Consider the following 21245-nt stretch of genomic DNA (forward strand, 5'->3'; position numbering starts at 1 on the left):
ACATTTCCTAATAATCAACTACAAACAAGGAAAATATATAAATTTTAACTCTATTGCAAATCCCATTGAAAATATGTTGTAAGGCAGCCTTGTCTTATATTTGCAAAAATCTGATTCCACAACTTGATCCTACAACCTCCTCGTCACACAGACAGCTCTAACCATTGTGTCAAGACTCACTTTCCAAAAGAAAGAGCAAAAAATACAATCTACTTTCTATGCTAATGATATCTTAGATTTAATGACATGTGCATGCAGCATTGATAGAGTCTCAATTATGGTTGTTGTATATCTTGAATAGTCTTTTGCGCAGAAGAAGAATAATGGGATTCGAGTTCTTTAAGGCTAGCTGCAGCTTCCTCTCCAATCCTAGACAGTGTGTGGTCTGTTTTTTCTGCCAGTTGGTTAAACTCAACCTTTCTTTGTTCTACATGGTCATTAAGAGAAGCAAATCCTGAAAATATTGCAGTCTGCTTCAGCTCTGACACCAATTTAAGTAGAGAGTCAGCAGCTTGGACCTGTGTCATTCACCGATAAAAAAACTCAGCAAAGAGAAAATGTTTCAATAACTTTTGAGGTCTGTTTGGTTCGACAGAGAAGAGAAGAGTGATTCGAATACACCTTCTCTCTCGACCAATAATTGGAAAGAGAAGAGTGATACTTGCAGAGAAGCTTAAGAATTAATAGAGATGTGGTCTTACCATCCTAGCAGCTCGCATTTCCATCATAAAAGCCTCTTGTGAATTCCTAACAGGTGGATCATTTACCTACAAGAGTACAAACTTGTTTAAGAAGTTAACAAGTAACAGCTCAACTTTATGCACATCTACTTTAGCATGTCAAGAAATCCAAATAATTACTCGTGTTTGACAAAAAGAAAGAACTTGTCAATTTGAAAAGACTACAGACACCATTTCCTCGGAGTAACAAAAATTAAGAACAAGATGCTATTAGCAATAAATTAGAGGCAAACATGTTAATATCTGTTTAATTCCTGAAAACAATATAAGAGACGTGATGACAAACAAGTCTGACTCTTTTAACTTGATACACTCAGGGACATTTACTGATCACAAACTTGACAATATTGATGAAACCAACATTATTTTACTTTTCCAACATAAAGACAACTCATATAATAAATCCTGACATTGGCATTCTCAATAGACCATGTTTATCTTTATCCTTAAACTCCATTCCAACCTTCAATTATACATGTGTAAGGTCAGTGGTAAACAAATGCCTGAAAATGTTAAATCATAACATACCCTCAACGCAGATGGCATCTCCCAAATTATTTTAAGATCGATTATTGCATAGGTGACTACATCATGATGTCTTTTGCTATCTCAGGCTGTATCTTATTGTATCAGGCTCTCAATGAATAAGAAAACAGTTAACAAATGAATTTTATGTGCTTTTTTCCGCATAATCGATTCTACAAGACAAATCAGTCTCTCATCCTTATTGTCCTCTCCAGTGTTGTTAATATCGGATCGCGGAAAATACCGGATCACCAAAAACCCGATATGAGAAATATCGGATATCGTAACGGGGAAATAGCGGAAACAATAAAGGCGGTTAAAATAAATATTTATATATAAAAAAAAATATGAAACACACATAAAAGCTACTAACATAAACAATTATTAAAAAAGTTTTGATGCTTCACCGCCACTTTCCATACTATAACAAATGTATAAAAACAGAGGGTTTAAGGACTTGAAAACAGAGAACCCAATGGAATGGAATGAAAAGAAACTAGTTTGAGAAAACTAGAAGAAATGAAACCAAAAAACAAAATTGAGAAGAATACAGAAAAGAAATAAGAATTACCTGGACGAGATGAATGACCAGGAAGAATGAATGTGAAGAAAGAAAATAATGAAGAGAAATTTATGGTGATGGACTATGACTCCTATTTGTCCTATATATAATCACACCAATTAATATACTTCTTCACATTCACTTCTATTTTCGAGACTATCAAGATTATGTTAATATCCATACAACTCTCCACTTTATTACTCCCTCCGTCTCACAATAGGTGTCCTCTTTGCAATTTTGAGACGGAGGGACTATTACTTTACCTCTTCACATTTTCACTTGATTAGTCTGCACCTCTTCACACTTCACAGCCTACTTACTAATTATTACTGGCCACCTCTCCACCTCTTCGTAGCCTACTTTTTCCTTCCACCTCTTCACATTCAATATTTCAATTAGTTTTTAATATAACTTATTTAAAAAATGATCAGAAAAATATAAATTCTGATATGAACTTCAAAACCGGTATACCGGTATACTAGAAAACGGCCGAAATGCGGAGCGTCGCGAAATTGAAACGGAATATCGGATATCGTATCGGATAGGCAAATTCCGATATGAAAAACCGGTATATCGGCGATATAACCGATATTTAACAACACTGGTCCTCTCTCACTCACTTTTTTCATTCTTGAATCGTTCCCCTGATTTTATTCAGCATGTCCACAACACATACAATTGAAAGCTCAGACTAATCCCATATATATTCAAGGACAATGTATTGTTAATACATAGTTGCATACATTTAGTATAATTACAAGAAATACATGCAGATAGCAAAACATTACTTCTAAATGGGACTCAAAATATGCCCTGTTCCAAAGACCATCATTGGGTTTCAGATATAAGAAAAAGGATCATGCTACATGTTAAAGATACTATAATTAGAAAAAGTTAAATGTAATTAAATTTAATAAAGTCATATTTAAAGTTTCAACACATTGAATGCACGTGTTCCAAGAAAATATTTCTACAAATAGCTTATTATGCCCTTAGGGCACATGTTAGCTTTTTCCTAAGAAAAAATCCCAATTCCAATAGCCAAGCCAACACATCAATGGAATTCCAGAATATTTGGATATCATCAATACCATTGCAAGATGCAATCACACAGTACATGGATCATCACTTATCAAATAAACAAAAACTATGCAGTATCAAAATGGGACTCAAGTGCACAAACAAAAACATTTTCCATACTAATTAAATTTTGGAAGAATTATATACCAATAAGCTAACCACATGCATGTGGCAACTCACTGTTCATACTTTCTTCCACTTGAAGATGCGGTAAAAAATGGCAATTACAAAAAATGAAAATAGAAAAAGTACTGAAAGACAGTTATTAGTAGGAGACAATTGAAAGCAGGGTGAAGATATATACATACCCTGGCAACATTGACAAGTTGGCTGAAATTGTCAACAATGTTGGCAATATCACCTTCCACTCTCTGCAACAATGTCTTCTGCTTCTGAGCCGCAGCTGCAGCCGCTGCCGTAGTGGGCCCACTGCCGCCTGGTCCACCTTTGTTCATTCTCTTCTCTCTGTGACAAACTCTGAAGAACAAGAAATATAGACACATACCGACTCAGCTTTCAGATTTCAGCACAGTTAGGTTATTATATTATATATATTTGAAAATTTCGGTACTCGAATTTTTTTTTACAGAAAAACAGCAGAACTAAATACAACAAGGAAATCATATCATACTATTAGAGAAATGTTATGTGGACACTATTTTAGGTGTCCAACATCGTATTTACATATGGTATGGGTACAGTTTCAATTTTTAATTAATTTTTTCTATAGAAGATAGTTAAAAGCAAACCAAACAACATCAGTGTCCAACCATCAAACCAGGGCAGCTTATCATACATGTTCTTAACTAATAATTCAGTTTTGCAGTTAACAAGAAATTCAGGAAAATACTTTCAGTTACAAACCTAACTAACTTTCATTTCCCAATGTAACTAACAGTTATCAAACAAAAATAACTAACATAACAGAATCAGTTACTAATACTCAACCACAAAAACAGAATTCTACAACCAACATTTTCCTAATTGTTTCTAACTGTCAAAACAAAAAGAAAACAACTGATTTACTTGACTTTCATTTAGCTCCTAACCCTCACAATTTCCAAACAGAATCCTAACCAAAAAACCTGTAACTACCTTCTAACACATAACTACCAGAATCACCCAAACCTATAACAACCTCATAACTGAATTTAATTAACTTCACTCACTGAGTTGGGCTGAGTCAACAAACTGAGTCAAACCTAACCGAATCCGAGCCTGTCAATAACTAACTCCGACCCCTCACACCCTCTCAATTTCACTTCAAGACCGCTTTCAACGACAACACAAGATTCACAGAAAAAACCAAAATAGAAGAAGAGTAGAAAGTGAACGAAAAAGAGAAGAACAGAGTCCTTACCTGGATTTCGCGGTGGTCGGGAATCTCCGCCACCGCACCGGGAGCTCAGGCCGCCTGAACAGGTTCTTTTTATACGCTTCAAACTCGTATCCTTGCTTCTATGATTGATATAGGATCTTGCTTGCTTCAATTTCGTATAATCACGCTTGAATCCGGGAGTACCGATACCTAGGGTTTCCAATTTTTACCTTCTGATCCCGTGCCTGACCGGAAATTTGAGTTCGTATTCGCGTTTAGGCTTAGAATTGAAGTAGGTTCGTGTCTAGGTTTCGGTGATTAGAAGGGTAGAGGCGGTGGTCTACGGCGTAGAGGTTCGCCGGAAATCGCATAGGGAGAGGGAAGGGATAGAACGAGAGTGAGGAAGCGAGGTTGAACTGAAGCTCAATGGTCATAACTCAAGACCTAAACGCCACCGTTTCAACTCTTTTTGTTTTATTTTTTATTTTATTTTTAAGTCAATTATTAAAATGGAAGAACGAAAATCTGATAAAAAAATGTGAATGGAAACTGGACTGAAACTCCTTGGGCCTACAACGATTTACTGCGCATACACCCCCTTGGCCCATGTTACTTTTTTGATGTGCTGAATAACAAAAATCTCTGATGGGCCAACATTCAATTTACATACTAGAGATTCTATGGAGTTTTAGAGTTTAAACCTTAAAGCTAATATGGACTCAAAGACTGTTCAATTGGAATTTGGAAACTGCTTCTGGTAAACTCCTCTATCAAAGAACATATCATTGAATGTTCTGTCATTTGTCTTATCGATACGTTGGGACTGGAATAAAAGACATGAGGAAAACTGATTGTTATTGGGATAATATTAATAATTACCCAAACCTATAACAACCTCATAAAATAATATAAATGTAATAGAATCTCTAGTATGTAAATAAAACATTAATTCTTTTTACCCTATAAAATGATAAACCAATTAGTCACTGTTAGTACTCAATTTCTACATATAAAAGTTTTACAAAAGACAACTAGAAAGCTACAAGACTACTACAATATAACCCAAAAAAAATTCTTGAGGAGCTTGTTTGTCATGAAGTTCTTGGTTCTGATAGTGAGAGTCTTGTTCATCTCCGGTTTTTTAAACTAATTAAGTACAGATGCCTTCAGTAATTTGAAGTCTTTATTTATAACATGTAATTACAAAAACAATTATATTGAAATTGGAAACTATCAAATTTATTTCAATAAATATATAACACAATTATAAATTATCTTTTGCTTCCATTTAATTATTAGTTATGTGTGTTGTAATATTTGGAAATCATTGATAAGCCACTAGTGTTTGTATGGTTACTGGTAGATGCACCATTCACAGTTGATTCAAATGTCACATTGACAACATAATAGAATGAGTAATTTCTCCATGTACCACCTCAATGCTGGAATTAAAGTTCAAAATTTACCATGTGAGATAATTCAACCAAAATCATTAATTAAATATGATCAAATCTCTCTACAAAATTTACCATGTGAGATAATTCAACCAAAATCATTAATTAAATATGATCAAATCTCTCTACAGTTTGGTTGCAACCAAAAATTACTATTTGAGATGATACAATTTTAGCCACTGAGTTATGTGCAGGGAGCAAGGAAATTCAAGACATGGCCATTTGAAATGAACCTATTCCTCACCTATATAAAGATGCTTTTTAATTTTCTTACATGGCTCTGCTGCCCGTCATTAGTAGACGGTTTCAAGGAGCAGTACTAAGATCCAACAATAGACACTTACTACTTAAAAGGAAATAAGAAAATTTTAAAATTAAACAATTCTTAGGTGTTTAAGGTGTTCAAAATATGAAGAATTAACACTTAATTTTAACAACCATTTCTACCTTATTTAAAGTTAAGAGAAAATAAATTCTCCTTGCACAAAATAAACCTTAACAAGGGTTAAGAGGATCTGAATTCAATTGAAGAAAATTTTGTGAACCAAATAATTGACAAATGAAATTTAAAATCACAAACCTCAGAATCAAAACACATAACCACATCTACAAGATTTCAATTTCTTATCTAGGAAATAAAATAAGTACTACTTACATGAAAATTCAAGAAACCTCAAGAAAATGCAAGACAGAGCAATTACTTCCTCTCTAAGTTGAACTGCAAGTTCATTGATACAGGTTGAGTCATAAAAACGAAATTAAGATATTTTAAGGGTTAGTTAAAAAGAAAAATGAAAGGAGAATACCTTGAACAATGGTGAATCAAGCTTGAGTGATATCGATTTTTGTTCCGCTGAAGACAGAGAGAAGATATGAGTTTATTGTGATTGTGAGGCACCCACTCAATGATGGAGGCAAGAACAGGAAGGGGATCGAATCCAGAAAATGAAAGGGATGGTGATGAGATTGTTGTCGTACACGAAAGGGGCGGAGTAGATGAAGTGGGTACTTAGTAGAAAATGGCTGGAATGATGGAGGCGCTCGAGGAAGAGGAAGAGGAAGAGGAAGACGAATACGGCTAGGGTTCAATGAGAAAGCGAGAGAGACAAAGAAACCATTTACATTTATATTTTTTACTTTTTTTCTAAATTTATTAAATAATTATTCATTTATCATTTATTCATAAATCGAATAGACAAAATTCTAACAACACTTCTTTTTAAATAGGAAACTAGCGGGATACCCATGCGTTCGCACGGGTACCGATGTGATTCTCCCGCTTTTATTCTCAAAATATAAATAAGAAAAATAAAATTATTTTACATCAATAATTTTGCATATATTGACTTAAAAATTATTGTATTTTAAATTAAAAAGAATTTTAAAATAAAAATATTAAATATATAAATAATTAAAAAATAAAACATTTTTCTCGTGTTTAGATTCATACATTATTTTAAGTATATTTATTTTTATTTTCTTTATTTGTACAAAAAAATGTAATAATTCATGCGTTTACACGGATTTTGGTTTGGTTACCCGTGCGTTTACACGGTACAGGTGTGTTACCCGTGCGTTCACACGGATTTTGGCTTGATTACCGTTCACGTGAAATTTGGCCTGACTACCTGTGCATTCACATGGTACTGGTGTGTTACACGTGCGTTCGCACGGATACTGGTGTGGTACACACACTTTTGTTTTCAAAATGTAATTAAATAATAAGAAAAATAAAATGGAAAAAACAAAAAATTGTCTAACCAAAATAGTTTATTATTTTTAAGAGAGATAACAATTTGGCTTCAATACTTTCTTCGTTATATAAAAAAAATTAATCAACAATATAAGAATTTTAAAATGTAATAAAAATGTAAATAAAAATAAAAATTGTTTTACCAAAAAAATTAATTATTACACACTTTTGTTTTCAAAATGTAATAAAATAATAAAAAAATAAAATGAAAGAAAGACAAGATTGTCTACCGAAAATAGTTTATTATTTTTAAAAGAAATAATAAATTAGTTTCAATATTTTCTTCCGTATATAAAAAAATTTTAGAATTTTAAAAACAAAGACATTTTTTTAAAAGAAAAAAAAGCTTGTTTTTATATCAATAATATGTATTTTAACTTTTCATATATTATCTTAAAAAAAATTTGTATCTTAACTTAAAAATAATTTCAAATAAAAATATTAGATACATAAATAATTAAAAAACAACACATTTTTTTTGTGTTTCGATTAATACATTAGTTTTATTTTTATTTTCTTTAGTTGTATAAAAAATATAATAACTCGTGCGTTTGCACAAATTTTTATATAGTTTTTCGTGTTTCGATTAATACATTAGTTTTATTTTTATTTTTTTTAGTTGTATAAAAAATATAATAACTCGTGCGTTTGCACAAATTTTTATATAGTTTTTCGTGTTTCGATTAATACATTAGTTTTATTTTTATTTTTTTTAGTTGTATAAAAAATATAATAACTCGTGCGTTTGCACAAATTTTTATATAGTTATTAGTTGCGCTCACACGGTACTGGTGTGTTATCCATGCGTTCGTACGGGCACACTTTTTTAAATAAATTAATTTAATTACAATAGCAATTTGAACAAAATCAATTTATTTATAAGTAAATTATTTGTGGACTGTATTTCTATTATTTAATACAGGACACTACAATATCCTAAAGTTTAATTGGATGTGTACTTATTAGTAGAACTTTGCAACTGTTCTAGCCATACTTTGCAAATTAGTAGTTCTAGCCAAATACTTGAAAATAATAATTAATGAGAGCTTTTGACGTGATTTTGTCAAGCGTAATGATAATCCAAACATATACTAAAGATTCAATTCACATGCGTTGTCAACTATATTGGCTAGTGTCTAATTAACAAATTGTCTCTTACAACCAAGATTTTCAAGATATGACTAAAAAAAAATACTTTAATAGGAAAATTAACCAAACATGCAATTGAAATACAGATTTTATAGCAAAACAATTGACTGACATAATAAATAATATTTGAATATACATTACAATTGTAAAAAAAAAATATGTATGACTATATTTGGTTAAATATTATTATATCATTGCTGGCTATAAAAAGGCCCCTGCTGAAATAACAATTCAAGAGTTTTTTCTGTCTTGACAGTCTTGTGGCATGGATGGATCAAGAGAATTGCTCCATTTCATGGCAATAATTATCTTCCCACATAATGCTACCAAACTCAGTCATCAAATTATAAATTATACCTTTCATTAAAATAAAAGAACTGCATAGATTTAAAATAATAGCGACAATGAATAAGCTTAACTAATGTCAAGCAAGCCAATACCTTGTGAATTACACGAGATTGGCATTACATTGAAAGTTACTAAACATATCTATAAAACACAAACAATATTGTTGTTCAAATATATAACTTTGAAGAAAGAGAAAGAAGTGAAATCTTGAATGCCAGCTTCAGTTGGCTCGACCACTTCAGCTTCTACTGTTTATAGACCAAACTAAGTTCAACATGACCATTTACTTGACTCAAACTAAGTTCAAGATGACCATTTATCCATCATCTCGTATATCTTCCCTCCAAGTTGTGCTGGATTATCAGGCTGCACACCAACAAACCATATTGAGTGTCATTATATACAATATTTATTAGGCGCCTATTGATTTGAAAAACTGCTAAAAACTAATAGCATATTTTCCAATTTTGCACCACTTTTTTCTCTGATAGAATATTTAGCATCACATGTGAGGTGCAACTTATCTTAACATAACCATGATTCAATGTACGCTGACAATGTAGTTTATAAGAATAATTACATTTCGGTGTGAATGTCATATCTGTCTGAGTCAGTGCTTAATATGATCCATTTTACAATGGAACTTAAATCTGATATTAACAAAGAGATTACCCTTAATCCACTCCAAACCAAAGTTGAATCATACAAAAGATTAATAGCTTTGGGGGCCTCTTGATCATCAGGAAAAGATTTACAAGCAGCCTGAAATTTATCGATTTAATTACATCACTATTATTTTAGTTTGCAGTTAATTATAACATTAGACTTAGGACATATGAGAAAAATAGATTCATACATTTAGAGTTCTTGATAATAGGATGTTCATGGTTGATCTCAAACTCGCTTCTACTTCTCATGAATTCAAAGCTAGTGGCATCACCCATAGTTTGTGACTTCATTAGCCTAGAGCAGCAGGTTTTCACCACAGTACTACTTACATATTCAAAACCATTATAATGCAACATGTACGATAAACTCAAACACACCTTTCCATGTTTGTAGACCTACCAAATTTTTCTGACACCAAGACACACGGGCGAAGAGCTCAATCGGTTTCAATTACTAAAATACTGAAATGGATGATGTGCAAACTACTAATCCATAAGGTGTTTCTGGGAACAACTCTAAAATTAACTCATGTGCTATAATCTACAATTGTAACATCTAGATCCTAATAATTGTATTGATTCAAGAATATTCTTGGGCTACCCGTGAGGTCGGTAAATTATTATCAATCATAAACAATTGAATAGACAAAAATATTTCTATCACAAGATTAAATTTGATTCTTATTTATCATTCCATCCAACAGACTGACATACATTTTTTCCTACCGTAAGGGTTGTGTATATACCTTTGCAAATTCTTTCGGAGGAACCTTATCTCCGTTGCTAAGCCAACCATCCTGCAACTTCTTGTAGGCTTCATTAATCTTACCTTGTTTCTCACATAAGACATGCCTTGATGTGTTAAGGAAAAATCCAAAAATAAATATCATTTCAAGTCAATTACAAAGAAAGAAACTGATCATATATGGTCACAATGGTGCTTGAAAATAGGGAAACTTTTCTACCTTTGACATAGGTACAAGTACCAAGCCCATCTGCAGCTTTCCCACATTCTCCTTTTCCCTTAGAAGCATTCTCATCACTTCCACTTGCAGCCTGCTTTCCCTTACCCTTCCCTCTCGCCTTTGTGTCTTTTCCCATCGTTCCAACAACTCTTTCATCATTTCAACCAAAAAAGTCAACAACTATTATTAAAACGATATGGCTATCCAAACTCAATGAAGCCATCGGTTATCAAACACACCCAACTCCTAGAAATTCTCATGGGTCGAACATATTGTCAAACACTTGGAATACATATACAAATACACACATAAACATTACATATCTATTGAATCACCTTACTGATCTTAGCTATAATTAATCGACAAGATGTGATTCAGAAAGGGAAAATGATCAAATCAAATCATCAACATATCAACACAGAAGTTACAACCAGAAATATGTTTTCATCCATTGATATAAAGTAAAGTTAAGAATGAGCAGTTACCAGCCATGTAAGATTCCCTTCATCATGTGCCTGGAATTGATTCAAATAATTTGTACAGAAAATTCATCAAACCACTTGAAAATTGAAACATGCAAAGGAAATATTGAATTATCTAACACACGTGAATTAAAAACCGAGAGTAAGAAAAAGAAACAAACCCCAAGCAAGTTCCTTAACACCTTCATATGTTGCAAAATGAAAAACTCGAAAACAGGCCCAACTGTTTTGCCTACAAATCAGAGAACCTTCTCGCCGTCAAAGCCAACTCCATCGCGTAGCCGGAACCAACAATACTTGAGACGAAAGATTTCTTGGGTGTATTTATAGCGTCTAAGTATTGGAAGTTGTAATATCTTTTAATATGTATGTTAGAACATGGATGGGATGAATCTGGGAACTGATAAGCAGTTAAGATCATGGTGGTCATGGGTGAGAGACAGTTTTTTTTTTTGGATGGAAGACAAACTGTTTTAAATCTTAGGTTGAATGAGGAATGCGTTGAAAGAGGAGCAGACCAATTTTATATTAATTAAGTTTTTAAATAATTACAATTTATTATTATTTGGAAATAATTGAAATTATTAGTTTTAAAACAATTAGATGAAATGCTAAATGGTAAACCTGCCACGTGGGTGATTAAGAAATAAGAAGGGTAATTAAGGATTTTTAACAACACCTAATTTTCTTATATGATAGATATGTAATTTGCTTTCCAGTTTTTATTTAAAAAGTATAGTTTACTATTTTACGTTATAATTAAATAGCATATAAATATTAAATATAATAAATGTTAAATAAAAATATTTGGGACACTAAAAAAATATAAGTTTATTTATTTATGTTCTTTTATCTATAACACAAAATATAGTTTGTATATATTACATAATATATTTTTTCTAATTTTTTATTCTAATATTTATATTTATTTGTAGAAAAATATTTTATTTTATTTTTCTAATAATTTTATAAAATATTATAAATTAAAAATTTATTTAATAATATATTTCTTTTTTAAATCAATAAAAACAAATTCAAACATTTATTAGTTATTAAATTAATAAAATAAAAAGGAGAAGGACAACAAATATATGCTAATTAATAAAATAATAAAAAAAAGTGTAAAATATAGTTTTAGTTGACAAGTCGTTAGGCATAGACGACGTTTAGTAGTTGAAAAAGAATAGGCCACGGTTATAGCATGTGGTTAGAAATATCAACAACTAAAAAACTACAGTCTATGTAGAATAGGCGACGTTTAACTTACGCCCACGTTTTCTAAACTGTAGCTGAAAGTGAATAGGCTACGGTTTTTTTCAAAAATCTAAAAACTTGTCAACATGTAAAAAACCGCGGTCTATTGCCTTTCTGGCTACGGTTTTTAAGCCGCGGTCTATTATTCCGTTGCCTAAAGTCAAAAATGGTGTAGTGTAGGTTTCGGTGATTAGAAGGGTAGAGGCGGTGGTCTACGGCGTAGAGGTTCGCCGGAAATCGCATAGGGAGAGGGAAGGGATAGAACGAGAGTGAGGAAGCGAGGTTGAACTGAAGCTCAATGGTCATAACTCAAGACCTAAACGCCACCGTTTCAACTCTTTTTGTTTTATTTTTTATTTTATTTTTAAGTCAATTATTAAAATGGAAGAACGAAAATCTGATAAAAAAATGTGAATGGAAACTGGACTGAAACTCCTTGGGCCTACACCGATTTACTGCGCCCCTTGGCCCATGTTACTTTTTTGATGTGCTGAATAACAAAAAACTCTGATGGGCCAACATTAGCCCCCTGCGCCTGAATTACTTAGCATACTCCTTGCTTCAATTTACACCCCCCTGATCACATAGAATTTAGGTATTGACATAGTCTTTTGGTTATTAAATTTCTTTTGATAAAACAATAAAAATCATGATTTTCTTTAGGTGATTTTAGGATTAATTTTAGTCTTAGAATTTTCTCATAAAAAAGGCTCATAAAAATAGTAGTATTTTTTAGGTTATTTTTTGCACTTAATTTTGATTTGTGTCTTATATGCTTTTGTGCTAAATTTTATATGTTTGTGTTTACATTGATTTTGGCCATATTTTTGGCCCATTTTGTTGATATCGTTTGCATGCTTCTTTTAGAATTTAGTCACCATGTTAACATTAGACTTAGAATTTCCCTTGTACATAACAATAACACTAGGTTTAGAAATTAGGCTAGTCTCTCCCCATTTCATTTCTTTTTATTTCGAATTCTAAAACACGTAATAAATATTCAAAATAAAATCCCTTTAAAAAATACCAAGAAAACACTTAAAAAAAACATTAATAAAGGTTGAAAAGCAATAAATAGGGAACGGAATCTTGAGTCTCCCTTGCTTAAGGGAATCACTCGAGAAGAAGTTCCCAATCTAAAAAATACCAACCAAAGAGTAACCCGAGCTTCTCTTGCTTAAGGGATCTCCTCGAAACACTCAAATTCTTTCTCTTCTCTCTTTCTTAAGGGCATTGTTATTTCCGCTCGATCGCATCGTAAGCTGTCCCCTTATGCAAGAGCGCGAACGTTACCTCCGCCCAACTAAAAAACACAAAAACAAACAGAAAATCTTGAGCCGAGCTACGGTAACTCTGATTCTTGAAAAGGATACGTAGGCAGCAGCGGGGTAGGGCCCGTGCTGTAACACCCCATATTTTCTAATTTTAATTTAATTGGAAATTAAATTATTATTTGGAATTATTCGGTATATTGTGGAATTATTTGGGAAGAATTACGAGATAGGCTATTGGGCCAAGTGTGGTGTTAGTAAAGAGGGGGTGCTGGGTTAGTAAAGCCCTTTACTAATTAAAATGTCATTTTCATAAAACATTTTAGAATTTGGGAAAAAGAAGAGGAACGTGAAAAGCAGAATAGAGGCTTTGGGGAACACGAAGAACCGAAGGAGAGCTGAAGAGGGAGAGACCAAAGATTAAGCACTTTTGGCTAAGGTAAGGGGGGACTCTCCGGTTATCATCTATTATCGTGTTCTTAGATAATAATATTGATTAGGGATGTTGTTGAGTCAATTGGATTATATGATAGATTTAGGGATTTATCCCAATTGTGTGATGTTGATTCTATAATTGAATCCGTGTTATCTATGTTGTTATGATCTCAATTGATGTGCAATTGATGTGTTATAAGGTATTTTTCGTGTTGTTTGTGCATTCTATTTTCCCTAGGTTCGTATTGATATGATTTGGGCGAGTGTGGGATGTGTTGAATGCTGTTTTCTGCAGGTTGGGGTTTCTGAAATCGCCGGTTCGCGCCACGTGCACAGGGGTGGCGCCGCGAACAGGTGGGCAGAATGCCAGGAATTTGTGATACGCACAGGTCGCGCCGCGTACCTGTGTTGGCGCCGCGAAGGCGTACTTGTTTTCTCGCATCGCGCCGCGTCCATGAGTTGGCGCCGCGAACGCGTTTGTGTGGTTCAAGTCGCGCCGCGAGCCTTGGTTGCGCCGCGTGCTGTAGCGATAGTTGTTTTCTTGAAAAGTTAAATGATGTGTAACTTTCGAACCGTAGGTCCGTTTTTAGTGTCGTTTCGAGCACGATGAATCTTATGAGATAGCCTACGTGTTTAAATGATGAAATGAGGTGTGAATCCAATCATTTTTAAATATGATTTTATTTCTTGATGAATGATGTATTGTACATATATGTGATGAGATGTGTCAAATACATGCTATGTTGAAATATTAATCAGGTGACGATTTGTTTGATTGGATGATGTATTGTTGACATATATGATGAGATGTGACAATAAAAGATGTTGTTTTGAAAACATTACGATGTGATGATTTGTAGAGAATTGTATGTTGATTGATTTGTTTTGGAATGATGTGGGTACATGTGTGTTCTTCTTATTGATGATGATGATTGATGTGGACACATGTATGTTCTTTAAATGATGATGATTGATTGTATTGAATGATGCTAATGTATATAAACATACTTTGATGATGATGATGATGTTAATGATGATGATGAAATGAGTATTTGATGATGTTACTCATTAGACTTGACGATGGTATAAGTATGTTGTATATGTTGCATTCATTCATGTGCATTGATGATACTGTATCCATAAGGGTGTGTTGGATCAGTGAAGGGCATGATTCCCATTGTGTAGAATCTGTGCTGGCAGGGCCGTATCTTGATGATGATGGATCGGTCATGGGTTATTCCCATTGGATGAGGTTAATCGTGTGCCCATGTGGGGTGTGAGCGATTGAAGGGCAGTATCGTAGAGAGAAGTCCTGTGAATATGATTCACGAATTTTGGTACCACATGCATAGTGTCAGTTCATACATATGCATACTTTTATAACATGATTGGAAGTATTCCAGTGTTATAAATATTGATGATGTGTTGGTTGTGTGTTTGTTGAATCGATGTTGAGTATGATTGTCTGTTTGAAAGATGTGTTTTGTTAACGTTTGTATAAACGATGGATGTTCCTGATAATCTGAATATGATGAAATTGGGTGAATAATATAACTATGATGTGTTGTTATTTGAGATGCTATAATATTTGTTAACTGTGATGAGACTCACCCTTACTGTTGGCATTTTCAGATTGAGGATAGCTGCTTTCGACTTGGTGAGGATTAGCTCATAATTCAGTGTATTAGTGTAGCGTCAGGTGTCATGCTCTGATATTGTAACACTGGGGGAACGCTAGTATAGAGTTTGTGATGATACTCTATCGTGATGTTATTGTATTAATTCGATGGGATAATGCATAGATGATGTTATGCTTATCCGTATAATGAATTTTCCGCTGTGTTAACATGAGATGTTTGTGTATTGTGATGAAATGTCCCTTAGTGAAAGCATGACAATGATTTTATGATGAATTGTTTTAAATTTAATTGTGGCACCCTTGTTTTCATGTTTTACTCTGAAAATTATTTTATAAAATTCTGCGGGGTTTAGAAGGGTGTTACAATAGTGGTATCAGAGCAGGTCGGTCCGTCCAGCCAATTGTTGAGTCAGTTGAGTTGTGCGACAGTTGTATATTGTCGGCATTTTATTCCTTAGTTCGCGACATGTGAGTGAATCACTGTCGGTACTTGGTTGTTTGTTGCAGGTGTTGGATTGAAACAAGTGGGGGAGAAGCTTCGCTTCTCGGATATGTTTCAGTTGTAAGAAGATTGATTCAGTAGGCTGTTGTTGGCAACAGAGCAAGCGTTGTCGGAGTTTGTTGTTTCCCGAATCGAAGGTGACTTAGAATTAAGATTTGACTGGTAATTGAGTTGGAACATCTTGAAGGAAGATGATTAGAGGTAATTGACAATTATTGTAGAAGAAGGAAATTGGAAAGTTGCGATGTGCTAGCTCTGCTGGTGTGCTGTGAAGATGTCAGTTGAGTAGCCTTGCGTCTCGGAAGAGGTTAAGCTGCAAGTTGCGAAGAGGATTGCGGTCGTAATGTTTCAGAAATCGTACTTCGGCGATGGTATGTGTTGCTCAAGTTATAAGAATATTTGGAAGTGAAGAGGTATGATAAGGGGCTGTTTGGAATGTGATCGAGTTGAAGAGAATGAGTTTTGGAATGAGATTTTCGTAAGCAAAACGCAGGAAAATTGCTGAATAGCTGCAGAACTTCGAAAATTCATAACTAGAGTTCTGGATATCCGATTTGAGTCCCGTTTGAAGCTTCAGAAAGCTAACGAGATGAACTTTGTTATAAAAATAATTGCAGCAGCTGTAACATAATTAATCGTCACAGGATGACGTTGGAAAGAGGTGAAGTTGCGGGTGCTCTTGTTCTTATAACTAGACTTGTTTATTGGTACTGCACGGGATGTCAGTGTCAGTGTTGAATGGATCGAAGGAATAATCAGAAGGTTGTTGAGGAGTAATTTTAAGAATTGAATTTACCAGTTGAGGAGTTTTGGATATATTGTATAGAGTGTCGTTGCATGATATCAGTGTTGCATTTTTCAGGCAATGACTGGAAAATTCATATCTTGAGTTCCGAGTGTCGGATTAATGTGTCGTTTGAACCTACAAAGAGGAGAAATTATGTTCTACCTCATGGGAGAGTTATAAATACAGTAGATGTGGTCCTATGAGGAGAGATATTCGGAAGTCGATTATGGAAGCGTGAAACTTGTTGAATAGGAATGCCTGTTACCGCGATTGTTTGAAACAGAATTGAGTAGAATATGTTGTCAATGAATAAGTTGACGAGACGTTCGGTGATAAAGATGACTTGAGTACCGATGGATTTTAGTGAGAAGTGAATTAGTAGTAAAGATGGATTAAACTTTAGAACTTTTGGAATCGTATTTGTGATGGAAAAGTAACGATAAGTATAAAAGAATAATTTTAGAGGATTTTTGACACCTGTTGAATGTGAGGAAGACTTTGTTGAGATGTCGAGTGGGATGATATTTGGGCACGAAAGATGTCATAGAATTCGGAGTTAAACCACGAGTTATGAAGGTTGTGTTACTGCGTTGAGTAGGAAGTCTTTAAATATGTCGGTGCTAATGGTGCATGAGTTGGATTTAATTGGACAATTTTGAGACTTGAGTTGGTATGTGAAGGAACTCCTAATAGTGTTAGATTGGGTATGCTAGAAGATGACTAGTGGTATTCTTGAAGAGATTAGAGAAGGTCAGAAAGATGATGTTGAGTTGATCGATAGGTTGACTTTGAATTACCAAGGTAAAGGCGGTGAATTCAGAATCGACGAGAACGATGTAATGAGGTTGAGTGATTGGATTTGTGTTCCTGATGTTTTGAGCTTCGGAAGAATATTCTAGAAGAAGGACACCGTAGTGAATTATTGAACTATGACGATGTTAATGAGTTTAGGAGCAAACTCGGAATGGGACACTATTATTTAGTAACGACGGTTTATGCTTAAATATGATTGTCAACTATCTATTGACAAATTTAGGACTTGATCACCCTAAATCTCTTGTTGGTAGTAGATGGAATCATATAGAAGAGATAAGCTTGTTTTGTTACCTTAATGGTTTAAGATGTGATGAATACTAAGCCGTGGGAATAAATACTCACTGTGTTGTATGAACTTATGAAGAGGTGAATGTGAAAGAGTGCAACATGATGGACAAATAACTTAAGACGGGTAATCAGAGTTGCGCAGCGAAAGTGTGATGTAGAGTAGTGTTATGAGTACTACTTGTGGCAAGTGAGGAATTAATATGTCGGAAGCCTACATAGAGAATATGTGTTGATCTATATGTTGGATTTAGAATCCAGTAGAGGTAAGGATGTCGTGTCGAAGAATTGTAACTCTTTGGAGTAATTGTCGAGATGATGAATATGTTATTACGGTTGTACGTAGTTAACGAGTATGTATTCAGCGAAAAAAAAAGAAGAGTTGATGCTATAATGATTTCGTACTGTTGTAAGATGTTATTGTAGATTCCAGATATAATGAGGAATTATACTCTATGAAGGGAGAAATTGATTTAATTCTTAGAAAAGAGCTAAACTCAGTTTGAGCTATTTTGTAAACAATGGTATAATGAGGCCGACGAGTGTGACTATAATTACTTGGGTGTGTACTTGTTCTAATGGTTAAGATGTTTTAATAGATGTATTAACTCAGGAATTTGTTGTTGAGTGCGAGTAAGTATTACTGAGTGGTAAATTGGTATCATGAATGATGAAGAATGATTCTTGAACGAATAAGTAAAGAGAGTCGGAATCGGGTAAAACTCGTAAATCTATTTGGTATAGATAATTGCGACGAGTAATCGAGGTAGTGCGGAAAAAGCGGAATGTAACGTGTTGGATAATTGCTGGTGTGACTTAAGAGGAGTCAGAAAGTTGAAATCTGATGATATAGGAATATTATTGTTGAGTTTCTTGAAGGAAGCAGCTGGTGAAAAGTGTAAGTATTATTTTATCGCTCAGATGGAAGAGTGTCTAAGGTTGGTATGCTGGTAGATGGAATGCATTATTGCATTGTCGATCAAGTGTGATCATACTATGGATTGTGTAATTGTATTACTCAGTTGTTGAGCGTATGGTATAGGTTGTACCTCAAGTTCTATTGTTGTTAACCTTTTGGAGATATTATGAGTGGTACACCTTGGATGGTCAAATGTGACTTAAGAACTGGGATTGGAATGTATGAAACATGTTTCCTGTTGGTTATGTTGGATGGATTTTGAGGATTGAATGATGGTACTGTTAATTGGGAGCTGGAGAGTCAGGTGGAGGACTCTTATACGAGCTGGTTACTTGAGGTATGTTTTCGAGGACGAAAACTCTTTTAGTGGGGGAGGGTTGTAACACCCCATATTTTCTAATTTTAATTTAATTGGAAATTAAATTATTATTTGGAATTATTCGATATATTGTGGAATTATTTGGGAAGAATTACGAGATAGGCTATTGGGCCAAGTGTGGTGTTAGTAAAGAGGGGGTGCTGGGTTAGTAAAGCCCTTTACTAATTAAAATGTCATTTTCATAAAACATTTTAGAATTTGGGAAAAAGAAGAGGAACGTGAAAAGCAGAATAGAGGCTTTGGGGAACACGAAGAACCGAAGGAGAGCTGAAGAGGGAGAGACCAAAGATTAAGCACTCTTGGCTAAGGTAAGGGGGGACTCTCCGGTTATCATCTATTATCGTGTTCTTAGATAATAATATTGATTAGGAATGTTATTGAGTCAATTGGATTATATGATAGATTTAGAGATTTATCCCAATTGTGTGATGTTGATCCTATAATTGAATCCGTGTTATCTATGTTGTTATGATCTCAATTGATGTGCAATTGATGTGTTATGAGGTATTTTTCGTGTTGTTTGTGCATTCTATTTTCCCTAGGTTCGTATTGATATGATTTGGGCGAGTGTGGGATGTGTTGAATGCTGTTTTCTGCAGGTTGGGGTTTCTGAAATCGCCGGTTCGCGCCGCGTGCACAGGGGTGGCGCCGCGAACAGGTGGGCAGAATGCCAGGAATTTGTGATACGCACAGGTCGCGCAGCGTACCTGTGTTGGCGCCGCGAAGGCGTACTTGTTTTCTCGCATCGCGCCGCGTCCATGAGTTGGCGCCGCGAACGCGTTTGTGTGGTTCAGGTCGCGCCGCGAGCCTTGGTTGCGTCGCGTGCTGTAGCGATAGTTGTTTTCTTGAAAAGTTAAATGATGTGTAACTTTCGAACCGTAGGTCCGTTTTTAGTGCCGTTTCGAGCACGATGAATCTTATGAGATAGCCTACGTGTTTAAATGATGAAATGAGGTGTGAATCCAATCATTTTTAAATATGATTTTATTTCTTGATGAATGATGTATTGTACATATATGTGATGAGATGTGTCAAATACATGCTATGTTGAAATATTAATCAGGTGACGATTTGTTTGATTGGATGATGTATTGTTGACATATATGATGAGATGTGACAATAAAAGATGTTGTTTTGAAAACATTACGATGTGATGATTTGTAGAGAATTGTATGTTGTTGATTGATTTGTTTTGGAATGATGTGGGTACATGTGTGTTCTTCTTATTGATGATGATGATTGATGTGGACACATGTATGTCCTTTAAATGATGATGATGATGATGATGATTGATTGTATTGAATGATGCTAATGTATATAAACATACTTTGATGATGATGATGATGTTAATGATGATGATGAAATGAGTATTTGATGATGTTACTCATTAGACTTGACGATGGTATAAGTATGTTGTATATGTTGCATTCATTCATGTGCATTGATGATACTGTATCCATAAGGGTGTGTTGGATCAGTGAAGGGCATGATTCCCATTGTGTAGAATCTGTGCTGGCAGGGCCGTATCTTGATGATGATGGATCGGTCATGGGTTATTCCCATTGGATGAGGTTAATCGTGTGCCCATGTGGGGTGTGAGCGATTGAAGGGCAGTATCATAGAGAGAAGTCCTGTGAATATGATTCACGAATTTTGGTACCACATGCATAGTGTCAGTTCATACATATGCATACTTTTATAACATGATTGGAAGTATTCCAGTGTTATAAATATTGATGATGTGTTGGTTGTGTGTTTGTTGAATCGATGTTGAGTATGATTGTCTGTTTGAAAGATGTGTTCTGTTAACGTTTGTATAAACGATGGATGTTCCTGATAATCTGAATATGATGAAATTGGGTGAATAATATAACTATGATGTGTTGTTATTTGAGATGCTATAATATTTGTTAA

General features: G+C 34.2%; 2 protein-coding genes across 14 annotated transcripts; both read right to left on the reverse strand.

Annotated features, from left to right (window-relative positions):
* Positions 1-38: 38 nt before the first annotated feature.
* Positions 39-6799, reverse strand: LOC131637785 (mediator of RNA polymerase II transcription subunit 22a-like). Of its 5 annotated transcripts, none has more exons than XM_058908358.1 (6): positions 6486-6799; positions 6335-6397; positions 4268-5048; positions 3216-3384; positions 702-767; positions 39-518 (listed from the first exon to the last, which is right to left on the reverse strand). In XM_058908358.1, the coding sequence occupies exons 4-6, from the start codon at positions 3360-3362 to the stop codon at positions 276-278; spliced, it is 456 nt and encodes a 151-aa protein (XP_058764341.1). In that variant the 5' UTR covers positions 3363-3384; positions 4268-5048; positions 6335-6397; positions 6486-6799; the 3' UTR covers positions 39-275. The 5 variants fall into 5 exon arrangements, with proteins under 5 accessions (XP_058764341.1, XP_058764340.1, XP_058764339.1 ...); XM_058908357.1 differs by having other exon boundaries at positions 4268-5667; XM_058908356.1 differs by lacking the exon at positions 4268-5048 and having other exon boundaries at positions 6486-6798.
* Positions 6800-8313: 1514 nt separating this feature from the next.
* LOC131637784 (uncharacterized) lies at positions 8314-11539 on the reverse strand. 9 transcript variants are annotated; one of them, XR_009294481.1, is made up of 7 exons: positions 11206-11539; positions 11048-11077; positions 10563-10711; positions 10344-10449; positions 9786-9892; positions 9602-9691; positions 8323-9295 (listed from the first exon to the last, which is right to left on the reverse strand). XR_009294481.1 is itself a non-coding variant. In XM_058908354.1 (6 exons), the coding sequence occupies exons 3-6, from the start codon at positions 10607-10609 to the stop codon at positions 9233-9235; spliced, it is 306 nt and encodes a 101-aa protein (XP_058764337.1). In that variant the 5' UTR covers positions 10610-10711; positions 11048-11077; positions 11206-11539; the 3' UTR covers positions 8315-9232. The 9 variants fall into 9 exon arrangements, 5 of the variants coding, with proteins under 5 accessions (XP_058764338.1, XP_058764337.1, XP_058764335.1 ...); XR_009294479.1 differs by having other exon boundaries at positions 8324-9295; positions 9786-9919; XM_058908354.1 differs by lacking the exon at positions 9786-9892 and having other exon boundaries at positions 8315-9295.
* Between the last annotated feature and the right edge of the window lie 9706 nt (positions 11540-21245).

This window comes from Vicia villosa, unplaced genomic scaffold (genome assembly GCF_029867415.1).
Source record: "Vicia villosa cultivar HV-30 ecotype Madison, WI unplaced genomic scaffold, Vvil1.0 ctg.002084F_1_1, whole genome shotgun sequence".
NCBI lineage: Eukaryota > Viridiplantae > Streptophyta > Magnoliopsida > Fabales > Fabaceae > Vicia > Vicia villosa.

Coding starts and splice junctions, on each gene's coding strand:
- LOC131637785 (XM_058908360.1), bottom strand. CDS start 3,362: ATGAACAAAGGTGGACCAGGCGGCAGTGGGCCCACTACGGCAGCGGCT. Junction 768..3,215: donor AACTTGTCAATGTTGCCAGG/GTATGTATATAT, acceptor GTACTCTTGTAG/GTAAATGATCCACCTGTTAG. Junction 519..701: donor AAATGCGAGCTGCTAGGATG/GTAAGACCACAT, acceptor TGAATGACACAG/GTCCAAGCTGCTGACTCTCT.
- LOC131637784 (XM_058908352.1), bottom strand. CDS start 10,698: ATGGGAAAAGACACAAAGGCGAGAGGGAAGGGTAAGGGAAAGCAGGCT. Junction 10,450..10,562: donor TACTTGTACCTATGTCAAAG/GTAGAAAAGTTT, acceptor TAACACATCAAG/GCATGTCTTATGTGAGAAAC. Junction 9,920..10,343: donor CTCCGAAAGAATTTGCAAAG/GTATATACACAA, acceptor ATATGTAAGTAG/TACTGTGGTGAAAACCTGCT.